Source organism: Vigna umbellata, chromosome 7 (assembly GCF_029865625.1).
Source record: "Vigna umbellata cultivar VRB3 chromosome 7, Vumbellata_1.0, whole genome shotgun sequence".
In the NCBI taxonomy this organism is placed as follows: domain Eukaryota; kingdom Viridiplantae; phylum Streptophyta; class Magnoliopsida; order Fabales; family Fabaceae; genus Vigna; species Vigna umbellata.
The window spans coordinates 29,185,906-29,202,109 of record NC_142171.1 but is presented as its reverse complement, the minus strand read 5'-3'; the positions used below and the strand labels follow the sequence as shown (position 1 = coordinate 29,202,109).

The 16,204-nt window shown below is 36.9% G+C and overlaps 2 protein-coding genes and 2 pseudogenes across 2 annotated transcripts; 3 read left to right on the top strand and 1 right to left on the bottom strand.

Annotated features, from left to right (window-relative positions):
• Positions 1-1,704, top strand: LOC148195695 (rust resistance kinase Lr10-like). The gene is made up of 2 exons (XM_088094203.1): positions 1-284; positions 375-1,704. Exons 1-2 carry the CDS (start codon positions 206-208, stop codon positions 1,559-1,561), a joined length of 1,266 nt encoding a protein of 421 aa, XP_087950329.1. The 5' UTR covers positions 1-205; the 3' UTR covers positions 1,562-1,704.
• A 1,263-nt stretch (positions 1,705-2,967) lies between these two features.
• LOC148195694 (G-type lectin S-receptor-like serine/threonine-protein kinase At1g34300) lies at positions 2,968-9,455 on the top strand (annotated as a pseudogene).
• A 753-nt stretch (positions 9,456-10,208) lies between these two features.
• Positions 10,209-12,685, top strand: LOC148195693 (LEAF RUST 10 DISEASE-RESISTANCE LOCUS RECEPTOR-LIKE PROTEIN KINASE-like 2.2). Its single transcript, XM_088095542.1, has 2 exons — positions 10,209-10,512; positions 11,061-12,685. The coding sequence occupies exons 1-2, from the start codon at positions 10,407-10,409 to the stop codon at positions 12,350-12,352; spliced, it is 1,398 nt and encodes a 465-aa protein (XP_087951668.1). The 5' UTR covers positions 10,209-10,406; the 3' UTR covers positions 12,353-12,685.
• An 848-nt stretch (positions 12,686-13,533) lies between these two features.
• Positions 13,534-14,741, bottom strand: LOC148195692 (G-type lectin S-receptor-like serine/threonine-protein kinase At1g34300 pseudogene; annotated as a pseudogene).
• Positions 14,742-16,204: the final 1,463 nt, after the last annotated feature.

Genomic DNA, 16,204 nt, shown 5'->3' with positions numbered 1-16,204 from the left:
TGGACCCATTATCATCCTGTTTCGCACACCATTCCATAATTTTAAAACCTTTTTTGTACGAAAAATTTCATGGTGAAATAACCACGAAATTCAAGAAATCAAAAACGCGTTTTGAGGCATTTTATAAGCTACCTACAAAACAGGTAAAATGCAACCTTGCACGGTGTTATCAACTGCAGTTTGAATTCTTATCATATTTTTTCCAATGTCCGACACCTCCTATACCTCGACTCCCACCAACCATTCTGACTTTCCGGCGGGAATTGTAATTCCCATTATAATAGGTAGGATTTAAACTGTCATTTTCTGTTTTATATTGGTTTATTTGCAAGACCTTTCTGTTATGACTGAACGCTCTAATGATCTTAATGCAGTTGTCATTATTGTGAAGATTGGTATTTGCTTTTGGGTATTTGGTGAATGCAAAAAATATCAGGTCAATGGTGGTTTTAAACAAACAGGAACACCAGATAAACAATTTATGACACTCACTATGGATAAATTTCTAAATGATATGGAAAGGGAGAAGCCAATCAGGTTCACTGATCAGCAGCTAAGGATTGCAACTGATAATTACTCTTATCACTTGGGGTCAGGAGGTTTTGGGTCTGTTTATAAAGGAAGTTTTAGTAATGGAACCATTATAGCTGTGAAAGTTCTACTTGGGAGTTCTGACAAAAGAATTGATGAACAGTTTATGGCAGAAGTGGGTACCATTGGTAAAGTTCATCATTTCAATCTAGTTCGTCTATATGGGTTTTGCTTCGAAAGACACTTGAGAGCACTGGTTTACGAGTACATGGTGAATGGCCCGCTTGAGAAGTACCTATTTCATGAAAGCACCTTCTTATCATTCGAAAAGCTCCATGAGATCGCAATCGGTACAGCAAGAGGGATTGCTTACTTGCATGAAGAGTGCCAACAGAGAATAATCCACTATGATATCAAACCAGGAAATATTCTCTTGGATAGGAACTTTTGTCCTAAAGTTGCTGATTTTGGTTTGGCCAAGCTTTGCAACAGGGACCATACTCATATAACCATGACTGGGGGTAGGGGCACTCCTGGTTATGCTGCACCTGAACTTTGGTTGCCTTTTCCTGTAACTCACAAGTGTGATGTTTACAGCTTTGGCATGCTGTTATTTGAAATCATTGGCAGAAGGAAAAACCATAACATTAACCTTCCAGAAAGTCAGGTTTGGTTTCCAATGTGGGCTTGGGAAAAATTTGCTGCTGAAAAAGTGGAGGAGTTGATAACTTCTTGTGGGATAGACGACAAAGATAGGGAGATTGCAGAAAGAATCGTTAAAGTAGCTTTATCATGTGTTCAGTATAGGCCAGAAGCAAGACCTATAATGAGTGTTGTGGTGAAAATGTTGGAAGGTTCTGTTGAAGTTCCAAACCCTCCAAACCCATTTCAGTATCTGATTGGTTGGGTTCCACCAACTCCTGATACTGACACAAATATCAGTTCTGACTCGTCAGCATTGGTAACCAAATCTGTCCCTGTACTTGCCACACATGCTATCACTTACGAGATTGAATTAGCGTCTGTATAAATTTGTTGTGTTAATCCATCTGTACGTTCAATATGTGACATTTATTTTTTTCATTTTACATTTATGAGTTCATCAAATGTAACCAAGTGAATTGTATCTATATATTTCAAATAAGCAATTGAATAATTATTTTAGTTTTACAATTATTATTAATATAGGGAAAAACGAAGGATAATCAAATTTGAAATTTGAATTTCAAATAAATAGATAAGGCAAGGGTTGAGAATATTTACTTTATATCTTTTTTTTAATTAAATTTTTGAAAAAAAATTTACTTTTAGAATACTCTTTTGTATAAAGATAAAAAGGTATTTATTTATTGTTTAGACTTAGAAAATTAAGATTTAGATATTGTTCATATTTGACATTCTAAAATAAGAAGCTACTTCACATATAGTATATTTTCTTATATATATATATATATATATATATATATATATATATATATATATATATATATATATATATATATATTATATTTCTAAAATCCTATAAATTCCAATAGTGGTGTCTAAGAGTCATTGATAGAAGCACTCTAAGTTCACAAAAGGTTGGGGAAGTGAATGCATAAGTAAAAAAAAATCTCATTTTGAACAAACTAAACTTTCACATAATTGGTATTGTTTATATTTATGTCTTTCTAATGTTTGTAATTTACTTTTATAATTAGTGTTTGTTATAGTTTGATTATCTTGATATCTGATTCATTAAATATTTAAAAATATCTTGTGATTTAGAAACAAAACAAGAACAACAAAAATGAAGCTTGTATCGTGAGAATGAATTAGGTTTAAGATCATTTCATAATGCTCCTTTTGACGGGTCAAATGGGGATTGAGCACATGAAGGGGGTTCTTGGATAGTGTTCAACAAGCTGAAGAGCGAATTAAGGAAGCGTTAAATATTTCTATATTTTTTATCGATACTATTTTGGATACAAAATATTGGCAAGTAAGAAGATAACAAGAATGTTAATAGAATGATGAAAGTCAAAGTTCGTGTTTCAAAATTTATTAACTATAGTTAGATTCAGATAACGCGGGTTTGATTTATGTAGTCAACACACTATGAAACGAATTTATGTTGTCTACACTGTGAAGCGACACAAAAGGAAGACTTCACTGCTACCACAAATTCATAATCTTCAACATCATTTATTGATTGATTAATATAGTTCCCACACCATTTCAGAACATCAATTTCCATATATAAAACGACAAAAGAGAAGACTTCATCGAGTCTTCCGTATAATGCATTACTACCACATTATATAGAGTTTTAATGGGTATGGGAATTTGCTGCGGAAATTTCTTCGAAATTCACTAAAACCGTGTTTATTTTGACCTTTGTGGTGCGTGGTTAATATATATTACAAAGTACTCAGTTTCACAAAACAAATAATAAACTGGGAATTACAGAATTCCACTAGTTTATCTTTTATTCCACTACGTCACTTAGTGTAACATATTCAATTCTTATCTATATTACCCAATGTCAGAGACTATCATCATCACCGGAGGTATGATTTTAACTAACCAAATCTATTTGGTTTGAATTCATCTTCGGTATTCTGATTTTGTTTTTTGATGGTTTAGTGGTGAAGTTTGACTTACTTAACAGTGCTATAATGTACTGCAGGTATATCCTTTGTGATACTTTGTGTTATTATATGGCTACGGCCAAAGTGTAATTGTGTTCAAGACTCAAAATTTATGACACTCACCATGAATAAATTTCTGAACGAGATGGAAAAGGAGAAGGTAATCATGTTTACAGAACAACACCTAAGAATTGCAACGGATAACTATTCTTACTTGATGGGGTCAGGAGGTTTTGGAAAAGTCTACAAGGGAATTTTTAGTGATGGATACCATAAGTGTGACATCCCCAAAATATACTACATGCATATATAATAAAGGCATCATTCAGTTATAATATTGGAAAGCAGTTAGAGACATATAACAGACTATATTGGTTACAGTCATCCAAAATAAAATCAGAGTTAGTTTCTTAAACATAAAGGACCACTGTGAATTATCATCAGAATAATACTACTAATCAAGATCCTAGACATACTAAGCTGCAACATCACTGTCTTCCCGCGCGCTTGCTCCACAGACACCTCCTCTTCATCTGCTCACATCCAATTTTGGATGATCATTGCAAAAGAAAACATACCCAAATAAAGCACGAACACACAAACAAGGGTGAGCTAGTTTTACAAGCAATCATACTATATTAGAGTAAACAATTCATCAAATAAATACTTTAAGCCAAGCAAGTTAAATCATACAAAGAAACATGTCATAAACTAGACTTGACTCGTCCGGACTTAGAATGATTGCCGAGCTATGACGGGTCATGCACTCGTGGTGGCTTATGAAACTTGGGTTCCCCACCCTACCACACTCACGAGGTTAGCTTGTTCTGGGCCTTGAGGCATACTGGGAGCCCCCAAGACTAAGACCTCTTGCTACTTGTTAAATATAGTGAAGAAGATTAGGAGAAATCTCCCTTATGTGTTTAGCATACACATAGGGTAGTTTATTTATAATGTAAGATAAGGGTTAAACCCTAAATACAGAATGGGCTAAGCCCAATTAACAGAAACACAACTTAACATCTAACACTCCCCCCTCAAGCTGGAGCATATAAATCATATGTTCCAAGCTTGTTACAAAGATAGTCAATTCTAGGTCCTCGTAAGGACTTGGTGAATATGTCTGCCAACTGGTTGCTTGAGTTAACGAACTCAGTCTTGATATCTCCGGATATGATTTTTTCTCTAATAAAATGACAATCAACTTCAATGTGCTTGGTTCTCTCATGGAAGACAGGGTTAGAGCTAATATGAAGAGCAGCTTGATTATCACATATAAGTGTCATGTGAGTGGCATCTCCAAATTTCAATTCATTAAGTAATTGTTTAAGCCACACAAGCTCGCAAGTAGCAGATGCCATAGCTCTATATTCTGCTTCTGCGCTGGACCTTGCCACAACACTTTGCTTCTTACTTTTCCAAGATATCAGGTTGCCACCAATAGAGACACAATATCCAGAAGTAGACCTCCTATCAGAAGGGGAACCAGCCCAATCAGCATCTGAATAACAAACAATTTTTGTATCGTTGTTAGGGCCATATAGCAAACCTTTTCCAGGTGATCTTTTAATATACTTCAGTATGCGAACAACTGCATCCCAATGGTCTTCACATGGGGAGTTTAGAAATTGACTCACCATACTAACTGCGAAAGAAATGTCAGGACGCGTAACAGTAAGATAGTTTAATTTACCAACTAGTCTTCTGTACCGTTCAGGATCTGAGAAAGGCTCCCCCTGATTTGGTAGGAGTTTGATGTTAGGGTCCATAGGTGTCTCAACAGATTTACAGTTCATTAACCCTGTTTCCTCCAAGATGTCTAACGCATACTTCCTCTGAGATATGACAATACCATCATTGGATTGTGCTACTTCAATACCCAAAAAGTACCGGAGTTTGCCAAGATCTTTGGTTTGAAAATGATGACAAAGGTGTTGTTTCATCTGAGAGATGCCAAGATAGTCGCTTCCTGTGAGAACAATATCATCGACATACACTATTAAGTAGATACATCAGCACTCGAGTGGCGATAGAACACTGAATGATCCTCATTCACTGCGAGACATACCAAATTGTTGAACAACACAACTGAATTTACCAAACCAGGCCCGAGGAGATGTTTTAGGCCATATAAGGATTTGCGAAGACGACATACCAATCCAGATGACTCCCCCTGAGCAACAAAGCCAGGCGGTTGCTCCATATAAATTTCTTCATGCAAATCACCATTTAGGAAAGCATTTTTGACATCAAGTTGGTAAAGAGGCCATTGTCGAAGAGCGGCCATGGCAATGAAGGCGAACAGAGGTCATTTTTGCCACTGGAGAAAAAGTATCACCATAATCCAAACCAAAAATCTGTGTGTAGCCTTTGGCAACCAGTCGAGCTTTCAGACGATCAATTGTGCCATCAGGGCAACCTTGATAGCATACACCCACCTGCAACCAACAACAGACTTTCCAGATGGTAATTGGACAAGCTCCCAAGTTCCACTTTTCTGTAAAGCACTTAATTCATCCAGCATAGCTTGACGCCAGCCAGGATGAGTTAAGGCATCACCCAGATTTAGGAATTGACACAGAAGAAATGGATGAGAGACAAGTGTAAAAAGATGGAGATAATCTGTGGTAACTAAGAACAGTATAATGGGGGGAAGGGTTACGGGTAGAGCGTATACCTTTACGGAGGGCAATAGGCAAGTCAGACTCAGTTGCTGGAGCCGGAGGAGACACAGAGGCGGCACTGGAAGTGAGTCATGAGGGAGACAATTGCGGCGACTATAAACCTGAAGGGGTGGTGGTGAAGGACGATCCTGTGGTGAATGAGAGTCTAAAGAAGGAGACAAAATGGGTGGAGCATCACCAGGAGGATCACAGATAAGAGGAATATCAACAGTAACAGGGAGAGGTACAGAACTAGAAGATAATGTGAAAGTAAAAAGAAGATCATCAAAAGTGACATCAGCAGAGATAAAATGACGATTGAGGGAAGGGGAAAAACACTTATAGCCCTTTTGTGACCGTGGAAATCCTAAGAAGACACATTTGTGAGACCTAGGAGATAACTTATCAAGACCAGGACTAAAATCATGAACAAAACATGTAGACCCAAAAACTCTAAGAGGTAATGGATGTAGAGGGTCTTGAGGAAATAAGATAGAATGAGGGATTTTGTTATCTAGGACGGAAGATGGCATGCGGTTGATAAGATAACATGCCGTGAGAACTGCATCACCCCAAAAACGTGAGGGTACTTGACCATGAATAGAAGGTACGAGTTGTTTCAATAAGGTGTCTATTCTTGCGCTCAGCCACCCCATTTTGTTGAGGGGTATAAGCACATGAGGTTTGGTGAAGAATGCCATGAGAAGCCATAAAATGTTTAAACTGTTGAGAAAGGTATTCACGGCCATTATCACTACGTAAAGTGCGAATAGAAACCCCAAACTGAGTTTTTATTTCATTGAAAAAAGTTTGAAAAATAGAAAACAACTCAGAACGATTCTTCATGAGAAACAACCAAGTACATCTGGAATAGTCATCAATAAGGTAACAAAATACTGAAATCCTAAAGTTGACTTAACACGACTAGGTCCCCAAATATCAGAATGAACCAATGAAAAGGGGGATGACGCTCGTTGTGAAACACTACGAGGAAAGGAACTACGAGTATGTTTACCTAACTGACAAGACTCACACGACAAACTTGATAATTTGGACAGACTCGGAACAAGTTGCTGCAGTTTGGCAAGACTGGGATGACCTAACTGAGCATGAAGAAGGGATGGTGACTCCATGATTACGCCAGCATGTGGAGAAGGGCTGAGATGATATAGGCCATGAGACTCACATCCTGTGCCAATCATGTGTTTCGAACTCCGGTCCTGCAACCAAACAGAATCTTTGGTAAATGAAATAACACAATTAAGGGAACGAGTTAGACGACTTACGGACAATAAGTTAAAAGGAGACCCAGGGACATAAAGTACATTATCAATGGATATGGACGGAAAAATATGAACAGTACCAATACCATGAGATGAGACTCGAACCCATCAGCCATCGTTACCGAGGGTAAATTACCGGACATGACAAGGAAGAAAACAAGGACTTGTTACCAGTGATATGATCGGTGGCACCTGAGTCAAGGACCCAAGATCCGAGAGAGTGAGTCAGACCGACAAAAGGAGTACCTGTGCGTGTAACAGAAGCAGATGTAGTGGAACTAGAGTGCTGACGGTCCTCATACCATCTGAGAAATTCCTGAAAGAGTAAAGGGTTATTCATGGTATTTGATGAAGTAGGATGGTCTGCAGACGGTGATCGGGGAGGTGGATCAGAATTAGCCATTGCTATAGGTCGAGAGGACGTCCATGAAGTGCATAACATCTATCAATTTTGTGGCCTAGCTTGCCACAATGGTCACATTTTGGACGTCCTTTACTTGGTTGGCGAGACCGACTCCGATCATCAAGTTGGACAGCCATGGAGAGGGAGAAACCCTAAAAATTCAAAATGCTCCGATTGACGCAACGACCACAGATCCAGAAAGAGGGCGAGGAGGCGATCACGGCGGTGCTGATCGGCGGCAAAAGCTCCGGCGACGCGCCGGCACGCGCGGCGGCAGCGGCGGCAGCGGCGACTTTGCGGCGGCGCGTGGAGGCGCGTGAGAGGTCCGTTCGCCGCGATCTTCGTACGACGGTGGTCGCCCGGCCGAGACGCTTCCGATGGTGTGGTCGCCGGTCGGTTCTGGAACTCCGGCGACGGCGGCAACGGCGGCGGCAACGGCGATGGTGGCGACGGCAGCGGCGGCGATTGCGACAACAGCGGCAGTGATGGGTGCCGGAGACCGTGGAGTTGACTGGAACTATTCCTGTGCTCTGATACCATGTTAAATATAGTGAAGAAGATTAGGAGAAATCTCCCTTATGTGTTTAGCATACACATAGGGTAGTTTATTTATAATGTAAGATAAGGGTTAAACCCTAAATACAGAATGGGCTAAGCCCAATTAACAGAAACACACAACTTAACATCTAACACTACTCACCACATGGTTTCAATCCGTAGCCGTGAAGGTTCTGCATGCAATTTCTGAAGAGAGAATAGAGGAGCAGTTTATGGCTGAAGTAGGAACAATAGGAAAAATTCATCATTTCAATCTGGTTCGACTCTACGGGTTTTCTTTGGAGAAAAACTTCACCGCACTGGTTTATGAGTACATGGGGAATGGTTCTCTTGACAAGTTTTTGTTTAAACCAGAAAATGCCCTAGGTTTTGAAAAGCTTTATGAGATTGCAATTGGGACAGCCAAAGGCATTTCTTACTTGCATGAAGAGTGTCAACAAAGAATCATCCACTACGACATCAAACCCGGAAATATTCTCTTGGATAGAAACAGTTGCTGATTTTGGCTTAGCCAAACTATGCAACAGAGAAAATACTCACATTACCATGACTAAGGGTAGAGGCACTCCTGGTTATGCTGCACCAGAGCTTTGGTTGCCAAATTTTCCCGTAACTCAAAAATGTGATGTTTACAGCTTCGGGATGCTGTTATTTGAAATCCTTGGAAGGAGAAGAAACTTTGAGATTGACCTTGCTGAGAGCCAGGAGTGGTTTCCAATGTGGATTTGGAAAAAAGTGGAGGCTGAAGAAGCAGAAGAATTGATGGTAGCATGTGGGATAAATGATCAAAATAAAGAGACTGCTGAAAGAATGATGAAGGTAGCTCTGTCATGTGTTCAGTATAAGCAAGAATCAAGACCTGTAATGAGTGTTGTGGTGAAAATGTTAGAAGGTTCAGTTGTAATTCCAAAACCTCTAAACCCTTTTCCGCACCTTGTTCATGAGATTCTTCCACTACCAGAATCTGGCAACACTAATACAAGTAGTACTGTTCCAGGCTTTTCAGGGATGGTAACAGAATCCAGCCATGAACCTTCTTCTCTTGTTGTGACTAAGTTCGAGACTGAATCAGCCTCTACCTAAATCTTAATTCAATTACACAAGATCAATCAGTACAAGTTGTTGGTAATGTGGCAACTTTTTGTTTTTTCTTGAACAGTAAGGCTTTGACTAAGTCAAAGATTTTCGGTTCACTTAGTTTAATAGCATCTGGCATTATTTGTTTCTCTTTTTCTTAAGATACAACTACTTTAGAGACATTAGAAGCAGAAATAAGTCCATTGGAATTGGTTGAAAAGTCAGAAACATTAGCAAACAGTAAGAAATTGTCAGCAATTTGTAGAAATGAATGTGGTGTATATTTGAAGTACGATTGAAAGGATGAAGATAGGGATATTGTGAGGGTTAAACAATCACTGACAGAGAAAGAAAGAAATTTGAGGGGGAAGTGGAAAACAAGTCATTAGAGTGATATTTCAACTCATTAAACACAACATGAATAGAAACAATAATAATACTTTGACACAGTTTTTATTGATACGGTATGAGACCCATTTTTACTGAATTTATAGATCATCACAGTATACAATTTTAAAATTTAATGACTCAAATGAATGTTTTTGCCACGTTAGGGTGTCAAGGTACCGCTAGCTTTGTGAGAACTTGAATATCCTAAACTTAAACACTCATGATACTTAAAATCTAGTTTGTGTTTATTATAGGGTGAAGAAAAGAATAATAAGAGCAACCAAAAATACTCAAAGTTATTACATGGAGACTAGTTAAACAAAACAATAAATGGAAACTTTAAATGGTAATGAGGTATTGGATAATTTGTTCAAATCAAGCTTTTAGAACTGACCCTCTTAACATGGCCTTTGTTATGGTTCAATCATTAAACTCTATGATCCAGGAGTTCAAGTTGCCGACTCTTGTGTGGAACTCATTCCTACATTGTAATAATAACCCCATTTTTAATCTCAATTCGTTTAAATTCGCGAATGACATCGTAAGTAAGAAAATTCAAACACATCAATAAACTCTATCAAAATTAAGACTTTTAATGTATGTTGCATTGCTTTCATTATCCCCGAAATTCAAAGAAAAAACGCGTTTTCTGGCATATGAGGTCAACTACGCGGAATGAGCCGTACACGAAATAGCTTGTGATATTAAATGGCTTACTTACATCAGAGCTGGTCTGAAAGTCACTGTTTCTTATTTCTCTGTCTATCCTTGAATGCTTTTTATATCAAATTTGCAGGCTATTGGAGTTTTCTGCTAATCAAAACTCCATCGTTAAGTTTTCTCTCCAGGCTCATAAGCTTAGAGAATAAACATGAGTTTTCGATTTCCTCCTCCTTCTGACGATTTTAACGATTTTCAGACTCAAGCGCAAAACGAGTTTGACCATTTTATGGAATGGACAGTAATAGCGTCTATAGGTAAGATCATAGCTAAACCTTATGCATTTGTATCGTAAGTCTTAAATTTATTTGTCTCTCAATTTGAAGTAAGTTTATTTTTAGTATCCCTAATCTAAATTTAATGTATCAGTTTTTACAGATTTCGATTATGCACTCTAGAAATTATGAGTGGTTCACATGCATCCTTATCTTCAAATATCCTATCACATTTGTTCTACTCTCTGTAGTATGCATTCATGACGGGTTGAGAAATTACTTAGTTTTGCTTTTGGTTGTGAAATGAGATTGGACCCTCTAATGATTCAGTTCAAGTTCACCTCGATTAAATTTTTAGTGGGACATCTTTAACTTTTTATATTTGAATCTTCAATTCTTTATAATGGAGTGTTAATTTCTGTATATATTTCCTATATATAATAAGAGTCTAAAAGGGCAAATCCTGTGGCAAAGTTCTGGTACAATGAAAAGTTGATAGCCTATACAGAAACATGTTACATATTCTCATTGTCCCACAAGACTTGTGGTTCATTAGAAAAGTTAATGTTGTCTTTTATTTGAATTTTCAGCTTCTGGAGTGGTGGGACTCGTAGCTATTATAGCAATAGTATATGCCATAATTCAATGCTTAAAGAAGGCAGGAGATGCAATTCCCGCATACGCCCAGCTTGGTAGCACAGAGAATGATCATAAAGCATCAAATTCATTTCCTTCAACCAGAGAAATGGAAGTAGTAATAGAACCAGCTTCTACAGTTCAAAATTCGAAAACTGAGTTTGCAACGATGGAAAGATTCCTGAGCAACATCACCAAGGAGAAACCCATCAGATTCTCTCCTGAGGAACTGGATATAATTACATGGAACTACTCAACCATATTGGGTTCAGGTGCTTTTGGGGTTGTCTACAAAGGAATATTGTCCAATGGAGAAGATGTGGCTGTCAAAGTAATCAACAGTTTGGACATGGAAATGGAAGAGCAACTAAAAGCAGAAGTTGGAACCCTAGGAAGAACATACCATGTCAATCTGGTGAGGCTTTATGGCTTCTGCTTTCACCGTGACAAGAGAGCTCTTGTTTATGAGTATGTAGAAAATGGGTCTTTGGACAAGCACTTGTTTGGCAGCAAGAATCAAGACATTGAGTTGGGGAAGCTTCTTGAGATTGCAATTGGAACAGCAAAAGGAATTGCTTATTTACATGAAGAGTGTCAAAAGAGAATAATTCATTATGATATTAAACCAGAGAATGTTCTTCTTGACATGAAGTTGGAACCAAAGGTTGCAGATTTTGGCCTAGCTAAGCTTTGCAGCAGAGAAAATAACGTTTCAGTAAACACACACTTTAGAGGAACAAGGGGATATGCTGCACCAGAAATGTGGAAGCCTTTTCCAGTGACTCACAAGTGTGACGTTTATAGTTTTGGTATTCTCCTGTTTGAAATGGTTGGGAGGAGAAGGCATTTTGATGATAACTACAGAGAATCACAACAGTGGCTTCCACGATGGACATGGGATATGTTTGAGAATAATGAGTTATCTGTGATGCTTTCATTTTGTGGAATTGAGGAGAAAGACAAGGAGAAAGGTGAGAGAATGTCAAAGGTGGCTCTGTGGTGTGTTCAGTATTCACCTGATGATAGACCTCTTATGAGTACTGTCGTGAAGATGCTTGAGGGTGAAATTGAAATTTCTCCACCTCCATTTCCCTTCCAAAACCTGGTGTCTGTTAAGCCAAACCTCACTCAAAAAGAAAGTAGTACTGAAGATTCAGATGCTACCCAGTCATGGGAAACAACTTCAAACCCGGAATATGGCTCCAAAATCAAGCGCAATACATTTGAGATCGAAGAACTTGCTTAGTTGTATCATAACAGTACCCAGATTATTGTACATTCAAAGAGCATTTTTTTAGCTTTGTTGAATTTACAACTACGAGCTACATTCTGCAATAACCCAATTTGTTGCCTAAACTAAAACCTCCAAACTCTGTATCAGTTTTGTCAGTTCATTATGCAGAGGAGGAAGGGAGTGAAAATAGGAATGCGTTAATCATAGTTGCTACTCTTTGTAATCTTTGTTAACACTAACATCCAAATTGAACTGACATACTATAGGAGTAGCGTACCATGACACACTCAATGAATTTTGAGTAGCGGTACCACGAAAAGATTAATAAATTTCATATTCATTTGACACGGTAACGTATCCATTTTAATATTGTTTTAAAATGTGTGGTCCCACATCATGAATTAGAATGAGGATAATTATGTCATTTTGCAGATAAGTTTATTTTTGTTTTCCATTTTAAGATTTCATTTATTTTTGTTTTCCATTTTAAGATTTCATTCACTCACTTTCTGTTATAGATTTAATGAATTGAAAAATATTTTAATTGATAAAAAGGAAAGATTATTATTATTTATATTTATTATTATACTTATATTATTATATTATTTATTATTATTATTTATAACTAGTTTTTTTGTTATTATTTATATGATTGGTAGTATTATTATTTATTTATTTTATTATTATTATTATTTAATTCATTATATTTTATTTTAATCAATTAGATTTATTTGTTTAATAATTATGAAATTAATTTATGATATAAATTATTATAAAAGTAAAAAAGAAAAGAACATACTTTCCCCGCAATTGTTCCCATATGAGAGGGAAAAGTTGAATGAAGAATTTGTTCTTATTTTTCGTAATACGTTGTCTAGTTTTTTCAACTTTCCTTGCATTTCTTAGTTTGCAAAGTCTCTGTTGCCGAAAACAAAGGCAGCATACAAGATCAGATAAAAATGTATTAAGTGCTTTTTCATATTTTTTAAATTTCTTTATATAATGTATTAAAAATTTCTTTATGTAGTAAGAAATATAAAAGGTAATTTTTGTTTGCAATAGATATATTTAATATATTCATTACTAATATTTTTTATGTATAAAATGAGAAATACATATAAACTTACTAAACCATCCTGCTCTATTCTATTATCACCAAAAACAAAAATGAAAAGGACAATGAAACGTATATCAGAAAAGAAATATCTGATAACTTAATGAAGAGATGCAGAAGTTCCATTCTCAGGTAGAGGCCAATTCAATGTCTGGAATGTCATATACAATGCCTGGTTCAGTTACCATGAAAGAAGAACTGGTAGTGATACTTGTATTTACATCAGTTCCGGATGCATGGACAGAAGAATTACCCCTAAAAGTTCCTTCTATCATGTGCTGAAACGGGTTACATGGTTTAGAAATTTCTACTGAACCTTCCAACATTTTCACCACATCACTCATGATTGGCCTTGTTTCTGGCCTATACTGAACACAAAACAAAGCTACCTTCACCATTCTTTCTGCCATTTTCTTATGCCTCTCCTCAATCTTACAAGCATTCATTAACACTTCCAATTCTCCAGCCTCAAATCTTTTCCAAGCCCATACTGGAAACCACTCTTCGCTTTGGGGAAGGTTAATGTCAAGGTTTCTTCTCCTGCCAATGATTTCGAATAACAGCATTCCAAAGCTATAAACATCACACCTGTGAGTCACAGGAAATGGCATCCAAAGCTCAGGTGCAGCATAACCAGGAGTCCCCCTTCCTCCTGTCATTGTTATATGAGTATTGTCCCTGTTGCAGAGTTTAGCTAATCCAAAATCAGCTACTTTTGGATTGAAGTTCTTGTCCAACAGAATATTTCCAGGTTTTATGTCATAGTGGACTATTCTGTGTTCACAATCTTCATGCAAGTATGCAATGCCTCTGGCTGTTCCAACTGCAATCTCATGAAGCTTTTCGTATCCCAGAGTCTTGTTTTCGTGAAACAGATACTTGTCAAGAGATCCATTCCTCATATACTCATAAACCAGTGCTATCAGGTCTTTCTCAAAGCAAAATCCATACAACTTAACAAGGTTGAAATGGTGAACTTTTCCAATTGTACCCACTTCTGCCATAAACTGTTCCTTAATTCTCTTATCAGAATTTGCACGTAGAACCTTCACAGCCACTGTTGTTCCGTCCCTTAAATTTCCTTTATAAACTTCTCCAAAACCTCCTGACCCCAATGATGTAGAATAATTATCTGTTGCAACCCTTAGCAGCTCACCAGTAAACCTGATTGGCTTTTCTCTTTCCATGTTCCTCAAAATATTCTCAATGTGGACAAAGTTCATTTCCAACAATCCATCAGTTTCTCTTTTGGGTGCTTTACAAAAACAAAACAGGCAGAGAATCACGAACCACACCAACAAAACTGCAACACCAACACCTCAGAAATTTAGTGAAAATCAATTAAAACCAATATACAAGAAGAAAACAAATAAATAAATATATATATATATATGTATGTATGTATGTATAAATGTATATATCGTGTTTGAATCCTACCAGCTACACCTATGAGACCCCCAGCGTCCATGTTTGATTTATGAGAAAAATCAGATGTGAAAATGAATATATGTAATGATTGTTATCATTCTATATTACAGGGTCCCTATATCCATGGATATTCTATTCTTGATTGAATAAGCTGGCTATCAATCTTAATTACAAGCCGGCTTAAAACTAATATGTTTGAATTGAATAACGACAAACACTATGTTTAGATTTTCCATTTTCCTAGCACCATCCTCCTAGGGTGTTGTTAATTATATATAAAGGTCAAAGGATGAGGAAGTTCATGATTTCCTTTCGTACATACTAATGTCATGTATGGAGTAAACCACATTTTGTTATCCACTCAATTGAGTATTTGACAAGGAACTCCGTGACGGAGAAATCTAAAAGATGACAACGACCAATAAGAGAGTTTATTCTTCATTATTTTTATTTAACATCAATCTGTCGGAAAAGTTTACTTAATCTGTTGCTTCCTAGCAACCCACTTTCCTGAGAAACTCTTTACCACTTCTTGCTTATTACAGAAAACAAGAAGCTATATCATAACAAGCCCTGAAACTTTGTTCGAATTGTCTATAATTTTTTTAATATTGGCATAACAGAAAAACCATAAATCTAAGCAAAGCAAATGATAACCATGCATATGCTGCAGTCCAAGAGCTATACCCAACTTGGCAGGGAAAAATGTGTTTTAATCCAACTTTATCCAACATCTTAACGCTCAAACTGTACTACCTCTACATTAGGCTTGTTGCAGATCCTATATATAATCCTCAGCCATGTTAAGATTGTATTTGGAATCTTCAAAATTAAGACATACAGTTCAAAAAGTATAAGCACGATTGCTTATAGCATGAAACAACAAAATATACTATAACAAGATTAGAAATAAAATAACTTCAGAATCGAATACAAATTTTGATGTATGCGTAGATAAACATAAGAGGCCCTTTTCTTCTTCTGCTTCCCTCAATATACAACTTTTCCTCCAAATAGTTTTAGAGGCAAAAAGAAAAGAGCTTTTCATGACAGAAAAAAAAGGGCACGTATATGTACATGGATACATTTGAAACTAATCAGCACAAATGAAAGTATTTTACTACTCAACTCATCATGTAGCTATAAATAATTTGCATCACACATTGCTAGAGGCTAATTCAATGCCGTACTTCCTCATAATAGGAGTAGCACATACAATGCTGGAGCTTGTTACCATAACAGAAGAACCAGATGAATACTTGCTGTATTATAGGTCTGTGATATTGGAACTGGATGAGCAATGGTAATCCCACCCATGAAGT